Raw genomic sequence first — 25599 nt, forward strand, 5'->3', positions numbered from 1 at the left:
ACCATCTCAAGATCATCGAAAGAAATTATGCCATTTTGAACCCCTTGTTCACCAAACAGAGAAATTGAAGCTGCTGCTCATTACTAGCTTTGTCACCTCCCGCATCAGTTGATCTAACACGATTTGGAATATCAGAAGATAAAGGAGTGAACTCAGTAAAATTAGAGGAAGAGGGAATGGTAGCAGCAAGTGGATTTGAGGAAGATGAAGAAGAGTTTAAACCAGTAGAATAAGTTGCAAGAGTGTAAGAAGATAATAATGGATCTGGTGGGCATGGATCCTTGTTCTCCTTTGGATCCATGGCAACAATATTAACCATGAATCAAAGCACGCTTCCATGGCTGCTCATGCTTGTTCCCTAATGTAATTAAATCTATATTAACTCAATTTTATTTTTCATATTACTTTTAAATATTTCTTTTAAAAATATAAATTTCTTATAAAAAATTTCAAAATATCAATTTTTTAAAAACTAATTTATAAATGAGATTAATATTATAACTACAAATTAAAATTTATAATTGAGTAATATCACAATTAATAAATAAATTTAAATTTAAACCATAAATTTTATTCATAAATAAAATTATTTTTTTGTAAAAGGTGTAAAAATCACTCACATTTTCATTTATTCAATTGACACTTCGGTAATCAAATTAATAAGTTCATTCCTATTAACCAAATGTTAACTTTGAATCTTAATTAACTATTTATTACTTTGTAAGTCAAATATTAAATTATCAATGGAATTATAAAATTTTAGTTTTAAATTTCATTTATTTTGATTCAATATAAGTCACATAGATTGTTCTTAATTTCAATATTACCTTTATATAACATTAATATAAAAAACCACCAAATCTACCCATCCTCTCTACCTTGGAGTTCATTAAACTAAAAGCCTATGCAACCAAGGTATATAAAAATGGGTATAATGGATCAATATGCCTGATTCCTCTGGTTGCCCTAATGAAACCCCTAGGAGACCTATTAATGAGCACTAGAAAATTAGCGCAGACAACCCCAAATCCACTTCCTCTATGTCTCTCCAAAACTCATATGAATCATAACCTCCAACAACTCGACTTTATCATAAACCTTTTCCATATCCAGCTTAAACAAAATACCATGTTCTCCACTTTTTAAAGATTTCAGGTATGAATTGGACTTTGAGATGAACTTGTAATCCTTTGGAGTAACTATATTTGTTCTAAACTCCATGACAATGCCAAGAGATGAAATACAACTCTGAAATTCCATGGGCTATTAGATTTTTTTTTCCCTGGTCATTTGCTGTTAATTTATTATGTTATTCCTGAGGAATTCCCATTGGATGAATTTTAGTGGTCTTGGGCATAAGGTTCAAAATCCATGTTAATGCTAAAGCCCAGAAGGTGATCAAAGCGCATTTGAGAGCATGTTTTTAGTTTCAAACTTGTTGTGAGAGGTGATCCAGCAGCATTTGAGACAAGATGCTCTGATTTGAGACTAGTTCTCTTTCCCTGTGTTTCTCCATTGATTTCAAAAGAGAAGGAAATGCTCCCTTTCAAAAATTGCTTACCATTTTTCATGTAGGAAAAGGTTCACAACAATAGGCTTCCTATCCAACCTTGAGATTGGGATGGGGATTCAAGTTGTAGCTATCGAAGTACCACTCATTTAAAAGATGGAAAGAATCCAACGGGTGTAAACTCCACCCACAGAATAGGCAGGAGATTTTCCCAACTCATCATTCCCCTCAAAAAAGTACTGAAAATTATCTAGGGTGTCTAGCTGCATATATGTCCCGGAAACTGCACATGCATCTAATAGTTCCAATGCAAACAAAAGGATGTTCCAAGAAATCAATGAATGTTACTTTGAAACATGACCACTGCATAACCTGCAACACTGGGACAACCGATATGTTATCGCATGGCCTTCACATTTCAGAGAATTACATTTTAAAAAGAAAATGTTACAGTTATCCAAAATCTTCTTCTCAACCATTACAAGAACCTTCGGCACCTTAGAATTTCACATGGAGAGCATCACACAACTACAAATGAATGACCATCTATCCTTTGGCAGCAAGCTTGACAAAGGTAAACAAAGATACATAGCACCAAAAGATGAAACCAATTCACACTGATGAACAACTCAGAACTTATCAAACTAGGCCTAGGAGCTGTCGCTTGAACTTGTGAAACTAGACCCCTGCAGTTGTTTCAGGATGGTACATGAACCTCTTTGACTTGGTCCAGCTTGTACATGCACCTTGATGCCCAAATAATCAGTAACGGAAGACACTTGAATGTGCAAAAGTAGTTCACATTTTTAATATGGACCCTCCAATTACAACATACTACTTCCTGATCTAAAATGTTATATATTGGAATCATGGACAAAGACCTCCACATACTCCAAATGACATAAATTTTGGATGAATTTAAAAATTCAAGTTTTTTGTTGAGCATGGAAGCGGACATGTTGCCGTTACTCAACAGACGCCCCCAGATAGATACCTTCTCTTCTTTTTATTTCTTTATTCTAGATCAAAAATTCATTAAAAATGGTCGAGGATGTGGAGGCTAGCCCTCAAATTCCTCCAGAATCTTTCATTTCTTTTCTTTTGTATGGATGATCTTCGAACATGTAGAAAGCCTTAATTTGAGCAATCCCCTTAAAGAACTCACGGAACTCAAGGAAGAAATGCAGGCATAGACCACTGGCTTCCATTCGTTTCAAGGAGTGATTGGGTTTGTGCAGAGACTACATACATCTTACAAGCATGAGGACTCACAATTGCAGTCAACCGGTAACGTTGTCTCGTCGAGACAAATTTGTGCTGCATGAAAAGAATTACATTTAAATAAGTAACTAAAGCCTAATGAAACTGCATGTCTCTTGAACACCCTTCCATTGAGAGATACATTGGATAGAAAATTATTTAAAAAAGGAGAAAAAGTAGATAGAAAGCCAGCAAGGGGTGGTCAAGGTGACAGGGTGCAAGACATGATGTCTAGAGTTTCACTCCTACCGAGGTCCCAAATTAACATTTAAAAAACAAAAATAGGGGAGAATAAAAAAAGGCTTACCAACCACAAGTCCCTTACAAGCATAGGGGCAGATGGTGCCAATCCAAGCTCCCTCCAACTGACAGTGAATGGGGCTCGAGACCAACTCCTGTTCCACAGAACCATGCCTATTCTCCTCCCAGAGAGCGGCACAGCCCAGACCTGCATAAGAGTAAAACTTGAAAACCACATGAAAGGGAAAGCAAAGTAAAAAATCAAGAAAGTTCCACAAAGATCAATCTTTGGCCTATTGGACAAGTGGTTAGGGCATAGAGTTTGCACTTTGCAGTATTACGATCTTGGGTTCAAAACCAACATTCACCAATCCAAGGGATAAATATTCCCAAAAAAATTTGTCCTCTCTTGAGAGGTTATTCTAATGTAAATATTCTTTGAGAACTATCCTTAAGCTTTAGTTGAGGCTCTTATTCTCATAACACTATTCCTTCCATCCATTGAACAGCACGTCTTCAACTTCCTTCAAATCCAATATTGGCTCATTGAAGCATTTTCAGTATAGATCATAGAGGTTACCTCCTGGTCAGCTCGTGATCTGATTTTACGCCCTTGGATTCCTAGAGGGTCCTGGTTGACATCGATCACCTCTTTGTTTCCAAGGATTCGAAGCATCGCTCTGCTTGCAGATTTGATGTCGCAACCAATTAAGAGAGGAGCCTGAATCATATGGAATGTATCCATAAGTGAACAATTTTAAAAGGGAAAACAAGAAAAACAAAAAATATAGCTTATAGTGCACCTTCATTATGGCCCATATACTGAAATGTGAACGATATTCCTCAATGCTCATCCCTCCATTGCCCACTTCCAACATATCTGGATCTACCTTCATCATGACATGCAAAGGTCCTTAGGTTCCTCATGTGATTAGCAAAATGCATGGAGAGGTTCATAAAAGCACAGAGTAAGATAAGGATATTATGTAATTACTCATTATGCATTCGACCTATCCAAGACAAATTGCAACCTCAAAGACAGTGATATTGCGCACTCCAAGTACTTCACAAACAGCCCAAAGAATCCAACGCACTAGCATGGATAGGTTCACCCAAGTTCAACAACTCAATAGTTACCACTTCTTATTAACAAACTTTACATCTATGAAATTTCTCGTCTTACACAAATTTCGGGAAGCATGGCATTTGATCTATATGTCTCAAAACATGATGCAGGAAGTTTGAGAAAGCAAAAAAATCAGCAAGCGACAAGCCAAAAAAAGGCACAATCTGAAGGAACCTAGGCTTTCTTCCCTAACTCAACTCGGGTCTCAAAAGTCTAAGCTTTTCTTTCTTTCAATTTCTAAAACTCACATAGAATGACCCATCTAGGCTCCATGCACCACTTAAATAAAAATATTTAATGTTCAAGGTGACCCAAAAAGTCCAGACTTAAACACAATTTGTAATAACAATTTTACCCCTATGAACAACGACCCATGAACAGTACCCATGAAGAGTATCTATCAATAGCACCCATGAATAGTAAACAAAAGTTAAAAAAAAACCTAGATGTCCTAAACAACTTTAAAACCCTAAAAAACTTTAAAACCTTAAAAAATAACTGTATAACTATATTAAAATATACAACTTTTGAAATTAAACAAATATTAAAAATACGAATAATTTGTCCTCCTCATTCTCCCCTAGTTAGAGAAAACTCATCATTGAGGTTTGAAGTGTGTTAAGAAGAGATTTGCATTAGTCTCGCAACCTTTTTCAACTTGAATACTGTAAACATGATCTTGGGACTTGTTATTGCACTAATCAAAACACAGATTATGAATTGAAACTAAGTCCTTGCAATCAAATGATATCTCTACAAACACTTTAGAGCAATGTTCAAAAAATCGACCCGGCCTTGGCCTAGGCGAGTTACTTGGGCAAGTCCGAGTAACTCACCTGAGTCAAGCTCAATTTGTTTTTAAGAAAATAAAGAAAAAAACATGGTATATATAATATAGCGCCCAGCTTTCTTAAGCAAATAGCAAATGGCATGCTGGTTAGGCCGCCCTATGTCAAGATGCATTTTTGTATGAGGTCTTGAGTTTGATTCTCGGAGGCGCTTTTTTTTTTTTTTTTCCTAGTTCAAGCTCCTATTCTTGAATCTTAAAAAATAGGAGTAGGGCAGCATTACCTGGGGGATTCGAACCCCAACCCTATTGACAAGCATGCGTTTACGCTACCCAAAAGGCCTTTCAAGCTTTTATGACATAGTAGACATAATAATATATATTTACTATTTATAAATCGGTAAAGCCTAATCAAGTGAAACTCGCCCTCGAGCAACTCGGTTGAGTTCGATTGGCCTCGGCCGAGTCTCGATACATTGCTTTTTGAGGAACCCTTGATAAAAGGATCATCGCATGTCGATAGAGTCTATTCAGCTATATGAACTTGTTGAAATTGCATCAGTTCAATCATAAACCTTTCAAAAATTGCCCAAGCTCACCCCTAGAACATACCTCAGGTGCATCTTCCAGACGAGCGCTAGATTCGATGACTGAAGCAATAACTTCAGCTATTGATTCTCCTTAAAGTCCATCTTTATCTTCATCAAAAATCAATTTAACCATGAAATCTTAATCATCATCATAGATTGGATCTCCTACAAGTTTTTGTTCTTCATCGAAGTATGTATCGAATATTGGTAGCAGATCCCAATCGAACTGCGTCAAAATCAAGAATGTCCTTCAAATTGAAAACCCTAGAGTGAGATTCCCCAAGTCTAGGTCATATATTAGTTTCTTTATCATGTGAAGAACAGATCAACATTTTCTTTGACAAAAAGATCACCGTCTTTGCCATGAATGATGCTCGCAAACTGTTGCACCAGCCAGTGTTCCAAAAAACGTCGTGCGGCGCCTAGGAGGCCTGGAGGGGCGCAGGCCGCCCAGTGTCTAAGCAGCCGCCCAAAACCTGAGCAGCCCAGTAGAATAAAAAGCATGGGATATCTAATTATCTAACAGTTTTAGGGTCAAATTTTTTGTAAAGAATTAAACAATACATAATGAGACATATAATACATTAATAATAGATAATATATAGTCCATCCATAGTTCATTAGTCCATAATTCCCTACATTTCAAATTCAAAAATCAAAGTTCAAACTTCAAACCATTAGACATTAGAGTATTAGACGATACTCCATAGTCCATACTATAATCCAAACTCCACACACATCATCGAGAAAAGATATTGATTCATCATCAAGAAAAGGAAAGAAACAAAACATAGGAGTTAGCGCATATCAAATGTCCACAGCCCACAACTCCACATACATTCTCCTACTCCATACTCCATATGTCCATACATAGTTACCAATTTACATCTTACACTCCCTCATCAATAGAAAAAGCAGTCAAACTTGAATCTGAGGACGCGTGCTAATAGAGGAGCAATTAAAAGAGACTAATTTGGAAATATGGAGGTCCATGGTTGATAACTGAAGGACGAGTTCTTTTGAAAGGGGGGTAACTGATGCATCCCTAAATCTAAAGAGGATCTTGAAGGTTCCACAAAAACCTAGAACCAAATTAAGTCATTATCCTAGGAAATTTCCTAGAAACTTCTCTAGAAATATCTAGCAATAAACTATTGTTTAAGGAAGTATCTAGGAACCTTCTCTAGAAACTTCTCTAGAAATATCTAGCCATAAACTATTGTCTTAAGAAGTATCTAGGAGCCTTCTCTACAAATATCTAGCAATAAACTATTGTTTAAGGAAGTATCTAGGAACCTTCTCTAGAAATATCTAGCCATAAACTATTGTCTAAGGAAGTATCTCGGAATCTTCTCTATAAATTTCTTGATAAATCTCTAGAAACATCTTCCTTAGCCTATAAATAACCCCCAAAGGGGTCCATTTTCATCAACGAAGAATTGAGAGATGCCTTTGAGCTTTCTTTGAGAGTGCGTGATTCCTCACCAAGTGGTGAGTGATTCCCACGTGAGGTGGAGTGATTCCCTCATAGCTTCTTTCTTTCTTGTAAAACAGTTGTATTACATATTTTATTGAAATAAAGAGTGAAGTTTCATTGTATTGTGTCCTATTTTTCAGTCCTAAAGAAGCTCAAAGGCAACTCTCAATAAAGAGCGAAGTTTCATTGTAATAAAGAGTGAAGTTTCATTGAAATAAAGCCTGAGAAATAGGGCAAAATACAATGAAACTTCACTCTTTATTTCAATAAAAGATGTAATACAACTGTTTTACAAGAAAGAAAAAAAGCTATGAGGGAATCACTCCACCTCACATGGGAATCATTCACCACTTGGAGAGGACTCACTCACTCTTAAAGAAAGCTCAAAGGCGACTCTCAATTCTTTATTGTTGGAAATGGACCCCTTTGGGGATATTTATAGGCTAAAGAAGATGATTCTAGAAACTAGAGATTTATAAAAAAAATTTATAGAAGGTTCCTAGATACTTCCTTAGACAATAATTTATGGCTAGATATTTCTAGAGCAGGTTCCTAGATACTTCCTTAAACAAGAATTTATTGCTAGATATTTGTAGAGAAGGTTCCTAGATACTTCCTTAAAAAATAGTTTATGATTAGATATTTCTAGATAAGTTTCTAGAAAAGGTTCCTAGATACTTCCTTAAACAATAGTTTATTGCTAGATATTTCTAGAGAAGTTTCTAGGAAACTTCCTAGGATAATGACTTAATTTGGTTCTAGGATTTTGTGGAACCTTCAAGAACTTTTTTAGATTCAAGGATGCATCAACTTCCATAGACAAAGTTCCAAACAACGCTACTCTTCTACTTAAACCATCAGCTACCTTATTTTGGGTTCTAGCCTTGTGCTTTAATAGGAAGGTATATTCTGAAAGGGAAGCCATCCATTTAGCATGCCTTGCATTCAACTTCTTCTAGGAATTCAAATACCTGAGAGCTTCATGATCCGAGTATAGACTAAACTCCCTATGGATCTAGTAGTGCCTCCAATAGTGCAAGTCTTGCACCACTTCATAAACTTCAAGGTCATAAACAAAAAACTTTTCACGTGCTTCATTCAACTTCTCACTAAAGAAAGCCAATGGTCGCCAGTCTTGACTTAGAACTGCCCCTATGTCAATATTTGATGTATCAGTTTCAACCTCAAACACCTTAGCAAAATCTGGTAATGCGAGTACTGGTACTTGCATCATCTTTAGTTTAATTAGAATGAAGCTCTTCTCAGCAGCAGGACTCCATGAAAAATTTCCAGCCCTCACACAGTCGGTCATTGGTGCTATAAGAGTGCAGAATTTGTTAATAAAGCGATGATAAAAGGTCACTAGGCCGTGAAAAGAACGCAACTCAGTGAGTAACTTTGGCACCAGTGACTCAGTTATGGCCTTCACCTTTTCTTGATGACCTTGATTTCCTCATATGAAACAACATACCCTAGAAAGACGACATTGTCCGTCATAAATTGAGCATTTTTTCAAATTCACAAAAAGTGATTCCTTCCTTAGCACATCAAGAACTTGTTCCAAGTGATTTAGATGATTCGGTGGGTTAACACTAAAACCAAGATATCATCAAAGTAAACCACAACAAATTTACCAATAAAATAACGAAGTACTTAAGTCATTAGGCTGATGAAGGTGCTTGGTGCATTAGAAAACCCGAATGGAATCACAAGCCACTCATAGAGTCCATCTTGAGTTTCGAATGCAGTATTCCATTCATCCCAGGATGAATCCAAATTTGATGGTACCCGCTCCTGAAGTCAATCTTTGAGAAAACTTTGGCCCAAGAAGCATATCTAACATATTACCAAGCATGGGTATGGGAAATCAGTACTTGATTGCAATTTTGTTAATCGTTCGCTATTCACGCACATCCTTCATGACCCATCCTTTTTGGGAGTTAGTAATGCAGGGACAACATATGGTGACATACTTTCTCTAATCAATCCCTTCTTAAGTAAATCAAAAACTTGTCTGTACAACTCCTCATGTTTCATCAATTCTATAATGGGCCAAATTTGGTAGGTTAGAACAAGACACCAAGTCAATGTGATGTTGAAAGGAAGACCATCAAGCAATTCTTCTAACATCAAGTCTTTATATACTTCTCAAGTAGAGGCTCAAGAGACTTAGGAATTGTAGTAGTTGCAAAATTTTCTTTTGCAAGAAACACATAAATCACATCCATTCTTGCTACTCCCTTTTAATTTTTTCACATTAAGCAACTTTGAACCCACCACTTTAGTGGATTTGGGTGTAAGAAGTTGTTTCATACCGTGGAGTGTGATGTTAGTGCCATCCTTGACAAAAGAATAAGTGGTTGGTCTAGTTTCATGCACTATATCACAATCATAAAGCTATGACCTACCAAGTAATATGTGACAGGCATCCGTAGATGCTACATCGGATCACACTGCATCATTAAAATTAGCACCAACAGAAAAAGAGACTAAACATTAAGTAAGAACTAGTACCTTACCCACATTCTTGAACCACTAGATTTGATATGGGTGTGGGTGCTCATGCTCCTTCAATTGAAGTTTATCCACCATCTCTCTAGATACAATATTTTCACTGCTCCCACCATCAATTAGCGTTGTGCACAACTTGTCTCCCGATGTGCAAGTTGTTCGAAAAATGTTGTGTTGTAGCCACTTCTCTTCATCACAAGGTCTTGGGGTTGATAGCATGGTTCGCGGAACAACTAAGACTTCACCTCCTTCATCTCCATACAAATCGTCAATCTCACCTTTGAAAGGTTCAATCCCTTCATAAGATTAGCTCGTCCCAATATCACCTTAGCCCTCATAGGTGTATCCTTCATCGGCTTCTACTTTATAATTTTCTTATGCCAAGTTAACTTTGACATGGGGTTGACATGAAGGGCAATTGTATTCCCTATGCTCAGGCTATTGGAACTTGAAACATACAATTTGAGTATCTTAATGAGGAGATTTAGGTGCTCCCCCATCTCTCCCAACACCACCTCCACCCATGTTAGGGTTTGGCCTAGTTGAGAAACATTGAGTGGTTTGGTTCCCACACCCCATTGGTGGTTTTCTAAAGGTTAAAGCTTGTTGTCCCTATATTGAAGTAGAGCCTCTTGTGACTAAATTCTTCCTCCCAAGGCCAAGATACTATTTCCTCTGCCTTGAGGGCCAAAGTGTAGGCAACAACATCTTAAACATGTTTGAATGCTAATTCATTCTTAATGTCATGATTTAGCCCACTCAAGTAACGACATTTTTTTATCGTCATACTCTTATAAATTTTCCCTAGATGTCAAAATAAAAAACTCCTCAGTATATTCACTCACCGAATTTTCTCCTTGCTTGAGGTTTCGACAACTTTGCCACAAAGTTCGGGCATAATTTTCTAGTAAGAACTTTCGAGGCAGCTTCGTCTTCATCTTCTCTCATGAATTAATTTTTTCCTTGCCTTGTCAGAGATGATCTTGCTAATTATCCCACCAAACGAAAGCATGGCCAAAACATTTTGTGATCTACTATATCTTTATACTCAAATACCTTCCCTACTTACTTAGCCAATCAAGAAAATCATCCACAAGAAATTGACCATAGAACTCTGGAATTTCAATTTTGAATCCAGGTTCTTTCTTTCTTTCCAACAACCGAAGAATTCATTCAATGAATTCCTCATTAACTGAAGCTGCCCGTGGTTGGTTAACGAAATGCATACCTCTTTCAGCTCTGTTACCTTGAGTTCCAATACCGGTCTCCAGATTCTGACCGACCTGTTATGTGAGCTCATCACCTCTCTCAGCTAAGGCCATGAGTTTGTTTAATCTCTCCTTTAGGGCTTGAACTACTTGAGTCAACAAATTTAATCCTTCGAGGGGTGTCTATTTTGAAGCCATTGGAACTCACTCTAATACCAATTGATGCAAATTTCAGCATCTTAATTCGTAGAGAGCTCCAATAGATAACAATCCTTAAAGAGAACAAGAGTAGAGAATGAAAGAGAAAATCACAAAACTAAGAGGAATCCACCTCCCAAAGTTTTATTCACCAAAATTTCTCTGCAGAAATATAACAATTGAACTCCCTAGACCCTTCAATAACAAGTACTTAAATAACTCATGACCCTAAAAAGCTCCTATAAAATCCTAGCCATCCATCCTATTTAATCATAGCCATCCATTTTTAACTTGAATATGGATGATTGAACTTGCCCCTAATGAAATAAAGAAATAACAATTGAAATAAAAAAATAAAACCCAAATAATTCCCCTCACTACATTATTGCCCCTTTCTTCTCTCTCTTGGGTCCTACGACTATTTGCTGGTTAAGCACTTCTGGACATTTAATGTATTTTTTAATGTTTTAGTGCATCCTTAAAATCTTGATAACATGGTGCTCATCCCGATGAGGACTATCCACCTTCCTCTTGCCTTTCTAAGAAAATTTCAAGAGTCAAACATTAGAGGTTTTTACTTGAACCTGTAAAATGGTCATTCTTTGAAATTAAAGAAGTGAAACAAGCTAGCAACAAGAACTTTGTGAAGTGATTCAAGCTTCAGGGAGAATTCTCAAATGGAACCCACACTCTGCACCAATAAAAATGTTTGTATTTGTAAACTTGTAAGTGGATTAACAATACTAGAGACTGTTGGAAATGCATGAGGCATGGATATTGATAGAATGATTTCTTCAGTCAATCAATTCCAATAGATGGAAACCTAAGTATGTTCAACATGGACCTTTACTTGGATCCGCATCTGTTACTAGCATTTGTGAGACAGCTCAGTCGTTGTATCCCTCTACATTTTTTTAGCAAATACATTGCTTCAAAACCAGAGACATAGTTATGGGGAGCCTTGAGACAGTAGGGAATCCTGCTACAGGACCTTGATCCGGTGATTCTAAACCAAGACCTTGGGGGAACACAACTTGCCATCACTTAAAATTGTTACTTGGATCCGCATATGTTACTAGCATATGTGATAGAGCTCAGTTGTTGTATTCCTTTATATTGCCTTAGCAAATAAATTGCTTCAAAACCAGAGACATAGTTATGGGAAGACTGGAGACAGTAGGCAATCGGCTATCGGACCTTGATCCGGTGCTTCTGAACCAAGACCTTGGAGGAGCATGATTCTCCATTGCTTAAAATTGTGTTCCTCAACATGAAGGATCGCAACAATACAGCACCATTGGTCATGGGAGCCCATTCCGGTATACCATGATTACAATCTCATGATTCATTTGAAATCCCAGAGGTTCTGGGATTTCAAAAGCCTACTATAGTAGGACTCTGACTCTGTTCATCTCAATCCATAAACAGTTCATTTTTAAAGAAGCCAAAACCTATGAAAAGCAGAGACAACTAGAATTAATAACATTTTGAAGCTCAAGCATGGGAGCATTAACATTCTGCTTTGGCTGGGGTAGTTAAGAGGAGGAGATAAAGTGATAAACTGATAGTGCATGAACCCGTTTCATCTTATCTTGGACCCTAACAGACAGGCATCTAAGGAGTAAGAATGTACCACTTATAATTATCTATCTACTAATAAATATCTATTGATTATTTAACTATATTGATGTGTCTCATCGCATTGCCACCATAATATCAGTGAGCTACTATCTTACAATGGATTTCAGTTGTGTATATGTATAGAATATTAAAGGATGAAATATATATTTTACAATTTTCCCATATTCTATAAACATACGTACTATATATAGATATGGACAAATGGGTGTTCCTTCAGAAGCACTCCCAGGTGCTTCCAAGTTAGGGAACTTGAGGCAGGGTATGATGCCGCGCTCAGGCATAAACATATGAGTACACATTAAACTTCTTCATTGCATGCTGCAAGTGGGGGAAGCGTCAGTTGTTTGACAATAGCAATACTTACATTACTAGTCTTTTCAGTGACATAAATACATCCTAATATTTGAGGGCCCCAGATGTTTTGAAAGATTAAGGCATTCTTGTTGATTATAACTCTACATATATCTTTCTGAAATTGAAGTTAGGTAATTTGATTGGTTTATTGCCATACCTGTACTGTAGTGGCTAAGGGAACAATAACACAAACAAAATATCAAGTGTGATTAGCTACGCATAAGCAGATTGTCATTTTGTTCTTGATAGCACTGACAACAAATAGGCATTAGTTTCTGGTGGACAATCACTATTGGACATATAACAACAATTTGAAAAGGAGAAGGTTACAGTTAAAACGAGGGCATTTTAGTCTTCTAATATCTTCTATTGTTACACAAACGCATGAAATGTACATAAAATAGTCTAGAGGAAAAGGAAAGATACTGTACCTACAGCAGAAAGGGTAATACAGTCATTAAGTATAGATGCAAAAATCTGTAATCATTTGAGCATTCAAGTAAAATGGGAGAGGAACCAACTCAAACAACAAATTATGTTTCACCCATGACATACCATTCCATCTTCCAGGCCCTGCAAACCTTCCCCAAGCATCATTCTGATCCGCAGCTGAAGTCATACTAGAAAAATAGAACAAAAAAATAAAAGCCAATTTAATTAGTCAAGGCATGTTCTAAGCTTTAAATGAGTATAAATAGATGCAACAGTTTGTGAAAACCAAAAGCAGGAGAGAACAGCTTGTAGAGCATTTATACCTCTCCCATTTGTCTTGAATATCTCCACCAGTTCGCCAAGAATTTCCTAACGTACCAGCCCACGTTGCCGGATTCTGCTCCCCCCTTCAGTAAGAACAACATTTCATTCAAAAGATCGGATCAAATGGGTCAGAGTAGAATCATGAAACTTAGAAGAAACAAAATGAACAAGACGTGTGCGTAGCTATTGCTTAGAGTTTGACTCAACGAGCTACGTAAAAAGCAACTCTCGTAAGGTTATTACTAAGAATTGGATTTGATTTTCCAAAAAGGAACACGTGTTATCAAATGCAGACAAACAGGTACAGTGGCACCAATTCTTTGTGCGATGGAGAATTGCAAAGAACATACATATGTCATGGTTGGTCAAAACAAAGGGAAGTGCAGAATACAATGCTTACCACTCACAGATAGAGTACAGGATAGGACGACCAGCCTTCCTTAGTGCATAGCTCATCCTGGCAAATCTGCAAAAATCAAGATTGACAAAAAACAATAAACAAGAGAGGAAATGTAAATTCAATAAGTGGACCTGGGGTAAAAAGTTGAGGACACAGGATACTCAAGAGATAATATTTAGAAGACGATGGCCTAGATAAACGGGGATGAACTACATTGATGCCAGAGTCTAGGGAACAGAACGAATAGAACCAAGCGGAAAACTGTTACCTGTTTTGAGGACTGGAACCATCATGGTAACAATTATCATACTTTAAGTAGTCAACACCCTGTAAAATTGTGTAAATTGCTTTATGAAGTAAATGACAAGAAGCTATAAGGATAGAAGAAAGAAAACCAAAATCTAAATTCACAATGTAAAAATTAACAGCCCAACTTATTGGATCCATAAAACATAATCAATTTATCGGAAAACAACAAATGCAGCAAAATTACCCATGAGGCAAACGTCCTCGCATCTTGCTCCTCATGACCGAGGGAACCAGGCATTGTCTTGCTGCAAGTTCTATAACTGAAAAATGGGTAGAGAAAGAAACACATTAACTGAACAGCAGTTGTGAGAAAGGGATTCTTAGGAATAGGGATAGCGAGAGAAACATACGAACTAAAAATGAGAGAAAGAAAAGATTCATAGATAAGTGGGCTTACCCCGCATCGGAATAGATCCCAAGTTTCATGCCTTTGCTATGGACATAATCTGCAAGAGCCTTGATTCCTGAAGGGAAAGTGGACTTTCGGGCTACAAGGTTGCCCCTTGAATCTCTATTTGCCTCACCCCAACAATCATCTGCTCATATTTCAGTCAATTTTTTAAATAGAAGCTAGGAAACAATCGTTATCGTTTGAAAAGACTAAAAAGGTCTATGAAAAATGTTGCAATGTCCTTGAGGAAAGCAATAAAATAACCCATTGTTAGAAGAGTCAGAGAAGAGAAAATTCATATTTATAGGACTGAATCAGAAGAAAAAGAAGAGAGAGAGACCAATGTTCACATATTTATAGCCGAGGGCCGCCAGACCTGTGGAAACCAGAGCATCCGCTGCAAGACAATTTGCAAAGAGAAGGGCTGAATCCGTAAAACCACAAAAAGAAGAATATAAAATGAAGTAAATAAAAACGATTGATTACCCGTTTTCTTGATGGTCCATTCGTCGATCCTACAATGAAAATGGTTCCAACTGTTCCACCTGCAAGCAGTTTCAGGGCACAGCTAAGAACACAGAGATGAGCATTGCTCCTCTCTCTCTCTCTCTCTCTCTCTCTCTCTCTCTCTCTCTCTCTCTCTCTCTCTCTCTCTCTCTCTGAGAATGATGCAGTGAGAGATTACCCACCCCATTGGAGGGGTGCGCCCGATACCATTAGTGAGCAGGAATGCAGCATAGAGACTGCCACTGTTGCTCGCATTCCCTGAGAGTGCTCCAACGCAAGAGACCAACTGTAGTAACACTACCAAAAACCCAATCACCCTTCTCTCCATTTCCACAATCAGGAGAGAGAGAGACGCTGTGATTTTTATGGAGTTTAGAGAGAGAATGTGTGATTTATATGCCGATTATTCTCAAGTGCTGCCGCAAAGGCGGTTGGCCATTAGAGACTCTGGCTTCGTTTCTTGACATTCATTATTCCCGAAAGACTTCCAACTCGCTCGGGAGTTTACTGTACATTTACTCCCTCAGGCAAAACACATTCATAATATATTTTTTATCTCAAAATTTGGGGATGTAAACTATCTGTATACTAGAATCACATCAAGATTGAATAAAGACCTAATATTTGAAGGGTTAGATCTAAGTGTCACAAAACTCAAATTTTAAATTTTTTTCTTTTAAAAAAGGATGTGGTTTCTATAAGGTTTAAATTTGAACAATCCAATTAAAGCGCACGTCCAAATTTTATCATAACATGTAATTTTGGTGTAAATTTTTTTAAAGATTATCTTAAATCTATTTTTATCTCTAATTATAAAATTTTAAACTCCAAATATGGTAAAAATCCAGATTTATAAATATATAAAAATCTTGAAAATTGACAATTGAAAATTAAACTGAAAATCTTTTTCTTTTTCATATTCATACATCTCAAGATGAAAGATAAAAAGGTTTTTCAATATTAAAACAATTTTTTCTAATATATTTTTAAAGTGCATCTTAAATTCTACATTTTAAGGATGCAACCTCGTATAAACTCTTTCCTTGAAAAAAAAAAAATTTATCTATGAACTGGCATCCCATATCTTAGACCAAAAACCAATAATTCTACATTTTAAGGATGCAACCTCATATAAACTTTTTCCTTGAAAAAAAAAAGGTTATCTATGAAATGGTGTCCCATATCTTAGACTAAAAACAAAAAAAGTATAGTTTGAATGAGGGAGTAGATATACAGTACGCTCCTACGGGAGCATGGTATATGACTTCGTTATATTCCTCTTGTTGTTGCTGCTGTTTGGCGCCATTTCATTTCTGGATCTTCATTATTATGGCGTTGTTTGTTGGGAGAGTGGGTAAAGCAATGTGCGGGTGCATTGATAACTATTATGACGTAAGCATCGCACCGACACCGCCCCACCAAGATTCTTTGCACCACTCCCGCGCCTTCCCCTCGCCGCTCTCAATTCAAAAACACACGCACTTCACGTGCAGACAACTCAGCCTCTCTCCTCCCTGGCAAGCGTCCGAACGAACGAACAAAATAAAAAGGAGAAGTCGCTTTTTACTCGGTTCCGGGCGTAGATGCCCCAATCGCCTTATGCTTCCTCAGTTAAGTTCTTATGGAATGTAAAATAAAAAATACGAAAAACTACTAAAATTCCTCTGGTTGGATGTTCTCTTTATAACGGCTCCTCGTCAAAAATCTCTCATGACTGGTTTTGTTAGCCTACACTATTTGGTGGTATATACTACTTGGTGGTATAGACTTTTAAAGTGCTCAATATTTTTAATATTAAAAATCGTAATATAAAATTTTTCAAGGGTTTTTTTTGTTATTTAAAATGGTAGAATGGATCTTTTTATAAAAAAACAATAACATTTTATTAGTAGTTAAAAAAAATTAATGCATCTTGTGGGTGATGTTACACACTATATCAGTGATATCGTTGTCACTATTGTTAATTAATACTTTTATTTTTATTAAAAAAAATTAATTTATTTTTAATTAATTACTTAAAATACCTCTAAACAAAAAATTACTATAACATACACGATATTTAAATGCCTACAAAAGTTGCACTTCAAAGGAAATAGGAGTTGATGTCTTTGTTTAATGGCGTGTGATTTCTTGAGGTGGGTGATCTTCCGTCTCACACGTTGGACAAGTTGTGGGCCCTAAAGTTTAGGATAGTAGGGAGAAAAAATTAGATTTATTAGTTTCTCTCTAAAGCTTTCTCTTTTGCTAAAATAATGAATAGGTTTGTTGGTTTCTCTATTTAAAGCATTCTCTCTCTCTCCAAAAGCATAAATGGATTTGTTGGTTTATCTCTCTTAAAATGTAAATGGGTTTGATCAGTTTTCACTTTTTTTTTTTTCTCTCTCTCTCTCAGTAAAACATTGCATCTCTAGAGAGAAATTAACCTATTACAATTTTAAGAAAATATAAATATGAATTGAAATGTAGACCTAGAGAGAGAAAATGAGAAAAAGAAAGAAATGTGATTTTAATTCAAATTTTGTAAGAACATTAATGATTATTTTTTCATCATAAATTAAGCTATATAGTACCATGGGGTTAATTAAAGAAAATGAATTTTCAAAAGGTGCAGTTGGCATACGAATGCATCCGTAGCTGTAGAGGTAAGGTGCACTTTTAAATTTTATCATGGTATATGATTTTGATGTACAATGTTCTTAGGATTATCTAACAATCTATTTTTATATCTAATTATAAAATTTTAAATTTAAAAAATGGTTAAGATCAAGTAGATCTATAAACATATGAAAATCTTAAAAATGGACGGTGTAGATAATATGTTGTAAATACACTATTTTTTAAACTTAAAATCTTTTTATTTTTTATGTTCATACATCTCGATGTCGAGATGATCAATCAAAAGGTTTTTCAACATTAAAACTATCTTTTCCAATGAATTTTTTAGTTGCATCCGTAGTTCTACATTGTAAGGTTGCATCCCTATACAAACTTTTTCCATTTTCAAATAATACGTGTGAGAGATTCTCAAGAGGGGGGGGGGATCATTTCAACTCGGGGGATTTAGTAATTTTCCCCATAAAATTAGAGGGACGTATAAAATGAGAGGGACGTGGCGCAATCTGTTCCTTTTCCCTTCTCTTCAATCTCCCTCTCTCTTTTAGTTGTTTTCACTTTCACGAGAATCCTTACAACTCCATAATATTTTTTTTTTTTTAACATTAACACATGATTTTTATCTATTAATTATAAACCAGTGAAATTATAAAAAGAACGAAATACATAAAGATACATCGCACGAAATCAGTAATCACTGATGAAGATTTCTCTCTCTCTTACTTCCACCGCCTCAAGCTTAGATGTGTTAGTGATAGGTTTCTTTAAGGTAGGTTTCTCTCTCAACAGGGGAAAGGCTTTTAATTATTTGGCGAGTTCCCTCTTTGTTTTTTCATTTCTCAAACCAATAAACCAAGAGACATGACTTAATTATTGTACTGATACCCAAGAAATTGAAACATTTTGACTTGGCTCCAAAGAAAAGAACAAATAGCAATCAAGCAAAGCCCACCTAACATAATATATAGCAAAAGATAAGAGAATAGGATGCCTGCTGCCATAGGCCCGGGCTGAGCCCAGCCATTCTAAATTATTTGCAGGACAGGCCCCGGCCAGACCTGGCCTAGTACTTTGTCAAGTTGGGCTGGCCTGCGTAAGATTTTAAATCGCAGGCAAGCCTTAGGCCCGGCCCGGGCAGCCCCACCCATGAGTGAGATGGGGTTTCAAATTGAAAGGATTGAAAAGTAGGTGAGATCGGCAGTTGTTAAGTGGAGACGTTGAAGTGATGGCCCGCTAGCTTGTGATTGTTGGAATGGAGAAAGAGAACATGGGGTTAGGGGCTGAGCTTGTGCTTGTTGGAATTGGCCTCTGGGCGCTCTCCCTACGCCCTTCGCTCAAGAGACTTGCGGCCGAGATGCTAGTGGCTATAGGTGACGCCTTCACCCGAATGTCCCGAGAGTCGCCGCCTTCTGCATTCGTCATGCTTCACCCTTTTTCAGGAACACCTTTCTTGAGACATTAGACCCCAGTTGCCGAATCTCATATTATGGTAGATTTCTTGCTTCAAATTCTAACGATCGATTCGTGATTTTCCGGCCATTCTTGCTTTATATGCCTATTTCGCTCCATTTTTCGGATTTTAGAGACAGTTTTTTCTTCTTCTCTTGTGAATTTATGTAACCACAACAACACAGAGGGTTGGAGCTTCGAAAAGAAAAGAGAGAAAAGGCCCCTTTCTTCTTCTTTGTTTAACCAGATCGACAATTTGATCGGTTACTACTAAGAAGTGTAACTCACTTGATAAATTTATCATTTTTAGAATATGCTTGTGATGGAAAGAAATAAAATGGTTGCATAAATTTAGGCTAATCAAAGTCCCAAACAAGGTGCGAGCATTGGGATTTCATCATCAAAATGAATCGAGTTATTTTTCTTCGTCACTGTGTTTTTTACTTTTATCCCTTGCTTTCGTCTTTAGTAAATTGTGATTTTTGGGAGAAGCATCCATGCTGCATCTACAAGCCCTGTTCCATCAAATGATGCATCAAAAGAAATTACCAAAATCCTTACGGAATGATTAATGCTAGGGTCTTAAGTGCATTATTCCTTTCTAACGTTATACAAAAATTTCACAATTCAATTTAGGGTTATGTTAGGGTACTCATATGTCTAAGAAAAATTGGATAGTTTAAATTCTAAACGCATCCAGTTAGATCGGAACCAACTACTGGCCAGTTCAAGTTTCGACCGGTTTTTGTGAATCGGTTGGGTATTTTTAAAAAAATTCAATATATATATATATATATATATATATATATAATAAATTATAATAGATAATGACATCATCCACATGAAAAAGAATAGCACCTTTATGGAACAATGATTGCGTCTTAATTACTAATAAAATGTCACTAATTTATGTACAAATATCTATCATATCCCTCTTAATGACAAAAAAAATACCCTTATTAAAAAAAAATTGTATTAAAAAAACAAAGAACAATGAGTGTCCAAAAATATTGAGTACATTAAATAAATACTCATGTTAAATAATCCTTCAATTTAAAATTACAATGAAGGAAATTAATTAAGAAAGAAAGATTGCATGATCAAATTGTATAACTGATCAAAAAAATTACGTACAAGAAGATGGGTGGACAAACTTACAAAATAACAAAATTGAGGGATCTCTATACACTCAAGAGATCAGTATACTAATTGTATGTCCTACCAACTCTTCGTACTACCATAAAAATTAGTTCAAACGTTCATAAAAAGAAAAACCTTCATTAGGATGCTCCCTCTGTATGAATAATCAAAATATACTCCCCCTGAACCCCTACCTTCGCTAAAGCATCCACCCCTTGATTTATTTCTCTATTTGTGTGTTGAATGATAGCCTTTCTAACCCTCAACCGATATTGAATCTTATTCAGAGTCGAAACTCAGGCCCAAGGGATCCGTCATTGCACTAGTTGTTCAGCAGACGTAAAAGAATTACCCGTGTGATCTAGTTGGAGTATACAATATTTTTTTTATTTTTTTAATGTATTTTTTTTTTGTTCACGGTTTAGATTGCTAACGAGTAGTCCTTTTACAATATAATAACTATAAATAAAATAAAATAAAAGAATACAATAAAATCTCAAGAGAAGCCATTCAAATTCATACTTTTCATTAATAAAGAAAATACAACCTATATTTGGAAATGAAAGATATAATAAATAAATATAGACGAAGAAAAAAAAAATGTCGAAGGTTACCTCAACCGGGCTTCTTACACCTCACACCGAGTCACCACCTTCCGATGGCACGGGATCTAATGGTCAACCTTTAATATCAACTGGGAAAGCATTTTTTTACGAGTCATACCAATGGAACATGAACCCCCTTTTGATGGATCATCTTAGCAATCTAGTTTGAAGGAGATGCTTCTCTTTTATACCACAACCTTATAATCTAAAACCCAAAAGAGAGATGAGATATACCATGAGATAGTAGAGAGAACCACCATGAGATGAGAGAGAGTGGAGTATGCCCCTCTTTGAGCCTTTCAAGAGAGAGAAAAACTTTTTTAAGAGAGAGAGAGAGAGAGAGAGAGAGAGAGAGATTTTTCCTACAGTGGGGTGTGGCCCCCTTAGATGGATGTGATAGATGAAAAGTTGGTGTAGAGATTTTGGTAGGGATCAAACCTTTTTTATAGTGCTTGAACAAGTTTAGGGTTTTTTAAGGTTTTCATTAGCTTGCCTCTCATGTGAGATTGAATATGCGTCATTGATCTTGGGTGATTTGTGGGATAAGAGATATGAGTCATCCATTTCATAGATGGGTCATCAACAACATATTGAATGTGCTAGAACCATTATCCCCCACTTCATAAACTATTTTCCCATCAATTAATTAAAATGATTATTAATAAAATAAGAAATTAATATATGATAATATTATTCTTTCTTATTTTCTGTTAAAGCCTTTTCACACATATTAAAAATATGATTCAAAATCTCTACAAGGCTCAAACTTACCAAATACATCTATCTTATCCCACAAGACAAATGCTTGTGCTCTTTGAAAATGGCAAGTTACCTAGGTAGGGCGTTCCACCCTTTGTGGTACATAATGAGCCCCACCTAATTTGCTATGGTGTGCCCAAATATCCTGATGGATCTTTCATGTAGTTATATTATTTGTATATTGTTAAAAAATCATAAAATCATTACTTGAATATTTAATTTTATATAAAGTCAATATCTCCATGTTTATATATCTAAATTTGATAAATAAAATATATATAAAGATTTAGAAAAAAATCAATTAACAATTCTAAAAATCGTCTATTATTAAAATGAACAAAATTAAATACTTTGATGAGAAAATGATCCATATGGTCTAGGAATAAATATCCACTAAGGCACGTCATATTCAACTGTGGACTACAGACCATGTATGGTTTCTCAAACCAACCCAGAGTTGCCCGTGACCTACAATCTATGTAGGGGATCATTAGTTGATCAACAAAGTCTAGCCAATGGGCATGGGATTGTAGTCCCAGTTTATGGATTTCAGGTTCTCCCTTAGAGACGAACCAAGGTCACCCAAACCTTGATGTAATCTATAGCTCAATGGTACACAAGGGTATCTCTCGCACATGTATATGCTTCACGCTGAAAGGTGGTTCGCTTTCCTGAAAACGGCTATTAATGTGTATACCCTGTGATGTCACATGGATGGGGCTTTGGTCTCATATCTAAAAGCCTATATCACACACAAGGGTCACACAGTCTCTCGACTCACTCATCCGGACATATTCATACCTCATCAAGGGATGACTCATCATAACCCTCTTTGGTTTAGTTTTTTATGTTCAGGTAATCATGGGGTTTTCCTAACCAGACTGGCCTAGCACGTTGAACATAGTCATGTATCAGCAAACGTTATTTGCTTAGTATGGTTAACAAGTTACCACACTCCTACTGAGTTCATGTTCCACTATATGATTTCATTTTACAAATATTCATAAGTACTTTAATAACCACACTCACTCAACAAGAGACACCTACAATAATAAAAAAAAGGAGTTGCACCCCCTTGTTTTAGTGCACCCAATTCCACTGCATCATTGTGGTCATCTGCTCATCACGAATTAAACCACCAATGCCGACAGAGGCTAGGATTACCCTTTGAGCTTCCATCGAAGTCAACGATCCATATGTGCGGTTGAGGTTGCCATGCATTTGGTTTAGGATCTTCTTAGCGCAAAATTGGGCCAACCTACTTCAAATTAACAACTAGACCTTCCTTGTATACTCCTTTCAATTCTTTCCTAGCATCTCCAACTTTTCAATGGTAATCTAAACTTATGGGTGGCAACAAGCCGGGCCAGCCGTGGCCCTAGCCTATCCCTTGTCCCCATAAAGCCGGCCTTGGACGTTTTACACTATAGAGCACTGATTTGAATCTATTGGCTATTATCTTGTACGGACTGGTAAACATATTAATTGATCTTATGCCTTAAAAAATCCCATCACTTACTTTTTAGGGGGCAAAGATATGAAGGTTGAGTCAATTACATTTTTTTATTCTACACTATGGTAAAATTCATCAAAATGCAACTATAATATGGTTTAATTTATTCCCATAACAATCAGGCTTGGGAACTTCATCTCTTGAAAAGCTAAACATAGCCTCTTTAATTTCCTTCATTCAGAATGGTCACATTCTAAATATCTTGCTTGACTCTTGATAATCCTTAAAAAAGTTTTGCATATATAAAGATGTGCAATTTATTGCTTAATGTGAAGGACTTTGTAAGAAATTCGATCAAGGCTGTTTCCTTTGCTTCCTTATCATCATCTTCTACCTCCTTAATTTGATTTACTTGGATATTATTAAACCTTCTCCTTGAGTTCGTTATAGCATGAACTAACTTGGTACTATTATCTGACTCCATAATTGAATTCACTTAAATCTCACTTAAAACCATAGACAAACTAAAGTTTTGCATTTTTGAAAGGAAAATTGTCTCATGCGGGCCGGACCGCATGACTACATATCCAAAAAGTGTAAAACATCCATCTTAAAGATGGATGCAAGTCGGTGTTCCATTTAAAAACAATGGAAACTAACGGTCCAAATGTTTACTTACTAGAATTATTATTTCTATTTTTTTAAAATTTACTTATTTTTTTGTATTTATGATCTCCATTTTAGATATTACATGCCTTTAAAATTTAAGTCCATAAATCCATCTCAAAAATAGATTTATTAATAAGTCCGCATTTTTAAATATGCGGGCTTGGCTGCATAGAAACTGGGTCCTTTTTGAAATCAAAGTTCAACTAAAACATATGTATTGAGATTAAAAAAAACTAAACGCACAAGAGAGTACAAAAATAATAAAATTAAAGAAGGCAAAAATCACTTACTACCACTAGTTAACTTCTATGTTAAAGACAACTAATATTAATAACGAATAGTATTTTTATTAAAGGGAAATAATTTTATCAAATAAGATATTATAGAAAAGTAATTTTAATATTTTATGAAAATATTAATTGAAGAGAAAATATGATAACTAAAATTTGTTGCTAAAACAAAAGAAATGACATAAAAAATTAAATATTAACTAAAAAAGAAAAGAAAATAAATTTCTAAAGTAAAACAAAAGAAAAGAAACAAGATTACACTAAAACAAAAACGAAAGGAAAATGAAATTCTAAACTTAAAAAATAAAATAAAAGAGAAAAGAATATTACCAGGAGTTGGGACATAGATCAGACTAGAATTTCTATGTTTTTATAGAACCGCTCTTTATAGAGTGTCCCTTAAGCTCTTCTGGAGACCTCTCAGAGATCTACGAACTTTCTGAGATTTTTTTTTTTTTTTTTTTCCCTTTCCGATTATGCTCTAATCGATAGAGAGGATCCCGATTTATAGGATTTGCAAGTTAGGCATATAAGGAATTGAAGGCTGTGGAATTTGGATTTCAAATCCGTCAAGAATTGAATAAAAAACATTTAAAGGGCTAAATTGAATTAGGTAAATTGATTATGGTGACAACCAGAAGGTCATTTTAAATATTGTTTAATGTTTTGCTCATTGCATTTAAACCTTGTATCAAAATTGGGCTATTCTTGGACCATTTAATTCACTTCGGACGCTTTTTCAAGCTTCGATTCAAGGGGTGTTTTTTTTTTAATTAAATAATTAATATATTTTAAAAAAAGGTGCAGTAGAGCCTAGGCTCTAAACAGTCAAATTAGAGCATGCCTTTAAATAGTATCGAGAAATATGGTTTCAATACCAGAAATCTTTTTGATAGGTTTAAAATATATTTTCATCTTTATTTATAAAGTTTAAACCTTCAAAAATAATGTAGATCGAGAGATCTATGAAAATTTGAAAATCTTGAAATTTGACCGTACAAAAGTACGTTACAAAATACACTATATCCAAAACTTGAAATCCATTTTTTTATCATGTCCATGCATCTTGATATCGAGACGATGAATTTGATGATATTTGGGCATCAAAACAATATCTTCTAGTGAAATTTTTGAGGTAGGCTCGAATTTGATTGTTTAGAGCCTTAGTTCTATATAAACTTTTCCTTTTAAAAAAAAAATTGTATACAATGAGACCATTTACCTATGTACAAGTAGGTCACCATTGTTTATAACCGTATGTAAAATTTGACAGGTTGAGGGTGTCACAAAGTTCGAATTTTTTTTTTTTAAGTTTGTGCTTAGTCCATAGAATAAATCAAAAAAATGAAGAGAAAA

General features: G+C 35.6%; 1 protein-coding gene across 4 annotated transcripts; it reads right to left on the reverse strand.

The window, feature by feature from the left end:
- Nucleotides 1–1834: 1834 nt before the first annotated feature.
- On the reverse strand, nucleotides 1835–15791 carry LOC18431500 (alpha-galactosidase). 4 transcript variants are annotated; one of them, XR_016050665.1, is made up of 13 exons: nucleotides 15448–15790; nucleotides 15245–15303; nucleotides 15099–15155; nucleotides 14765–14903; nucleotides 14552–14627; nucleotides 14327–14385; nucleotides 14059–14124; nucleotides 13658–13741; nucleotides 13458–13522; nucleotides 3814–3900; nucleotides 3591–3731; nucleotides 3096–3218; nucleotides 1835–2827 (listed from the first exon to the last, which is right to left on the reverse strand). XR_016050665.1 is itself a non-coding variant. In XM_011624008.3 (13 exons), the coding sequence occupies exons 1-13, from the start codon at nucleotides 15591–15593 to the stop codon at nucleotides 2681–2683; spliced, it is 1263 nt and encodes a 420-aa protein (XP_011622310.2). In that variant the 5' UTR covers nucleotides 15594–15791; the 3' UTR covers nucleotides 1835–2680. The 4 variants fall into 4 exon arrangements, 2 of the variants coding, with proteins under 2 accessions (XP_011622310.2, XP_020521248.2); XR_016050664.1 differs by having other exon boundaries at nucleotides 3078–3218; XM_011624008.3 differs by having other exon boundaries at nucleotides 3078–3218; nucleotides 3814–3896; nucleotides 15448–15791.
- Between the last annotated feature and the right edge of the window lie 9808 nt (nucleotides 15792–25599).

Source organism: Amborella trichopoda, chromosome 2 (genome assembly GCF_054954075.1).
Source record: "Amborella trichopoda isolate Santa Cruz 75 chromosome 2, AtrichopodaSantaCruz75HAP2 v2.0, whole genome shotgun sequence".
Classification (NCBI taxonomy): Eukaryota; Viridiplantae; Streptophyta; class Magnoliopsida; order Amborellales; family Amborellaceae; genus Amborella; species Amborella trichopoda.

What these genes read in the sequence shown, in the direction of transcription:
- LOC18431500 (XM_011624008.3), bottom strand. Translation starts at nt 15,593, where the DNA reads ATGGAGAGAAGGGTGATTGGGTTTTTGGTAGTGTTACTACAGTTGGTC. An exon ending in ATGGACCATCAAGAAAACGG is followed by an intron (nt 15,156 to 15,244) that starts GTAATCAATCGT and finishes ATTGTCTTGCAG; the next exon opens with CGGATGCTCTGGTTTCCACA. An exon ending in GTATATGGGCCATAATGAAG is followed by an intron (nt 3,732 to 3,813) that starts GTGCACTATAAG and finishes CATATGATTCAG; the next exon opens with GCTCCTCTCTTAATTGGTTG.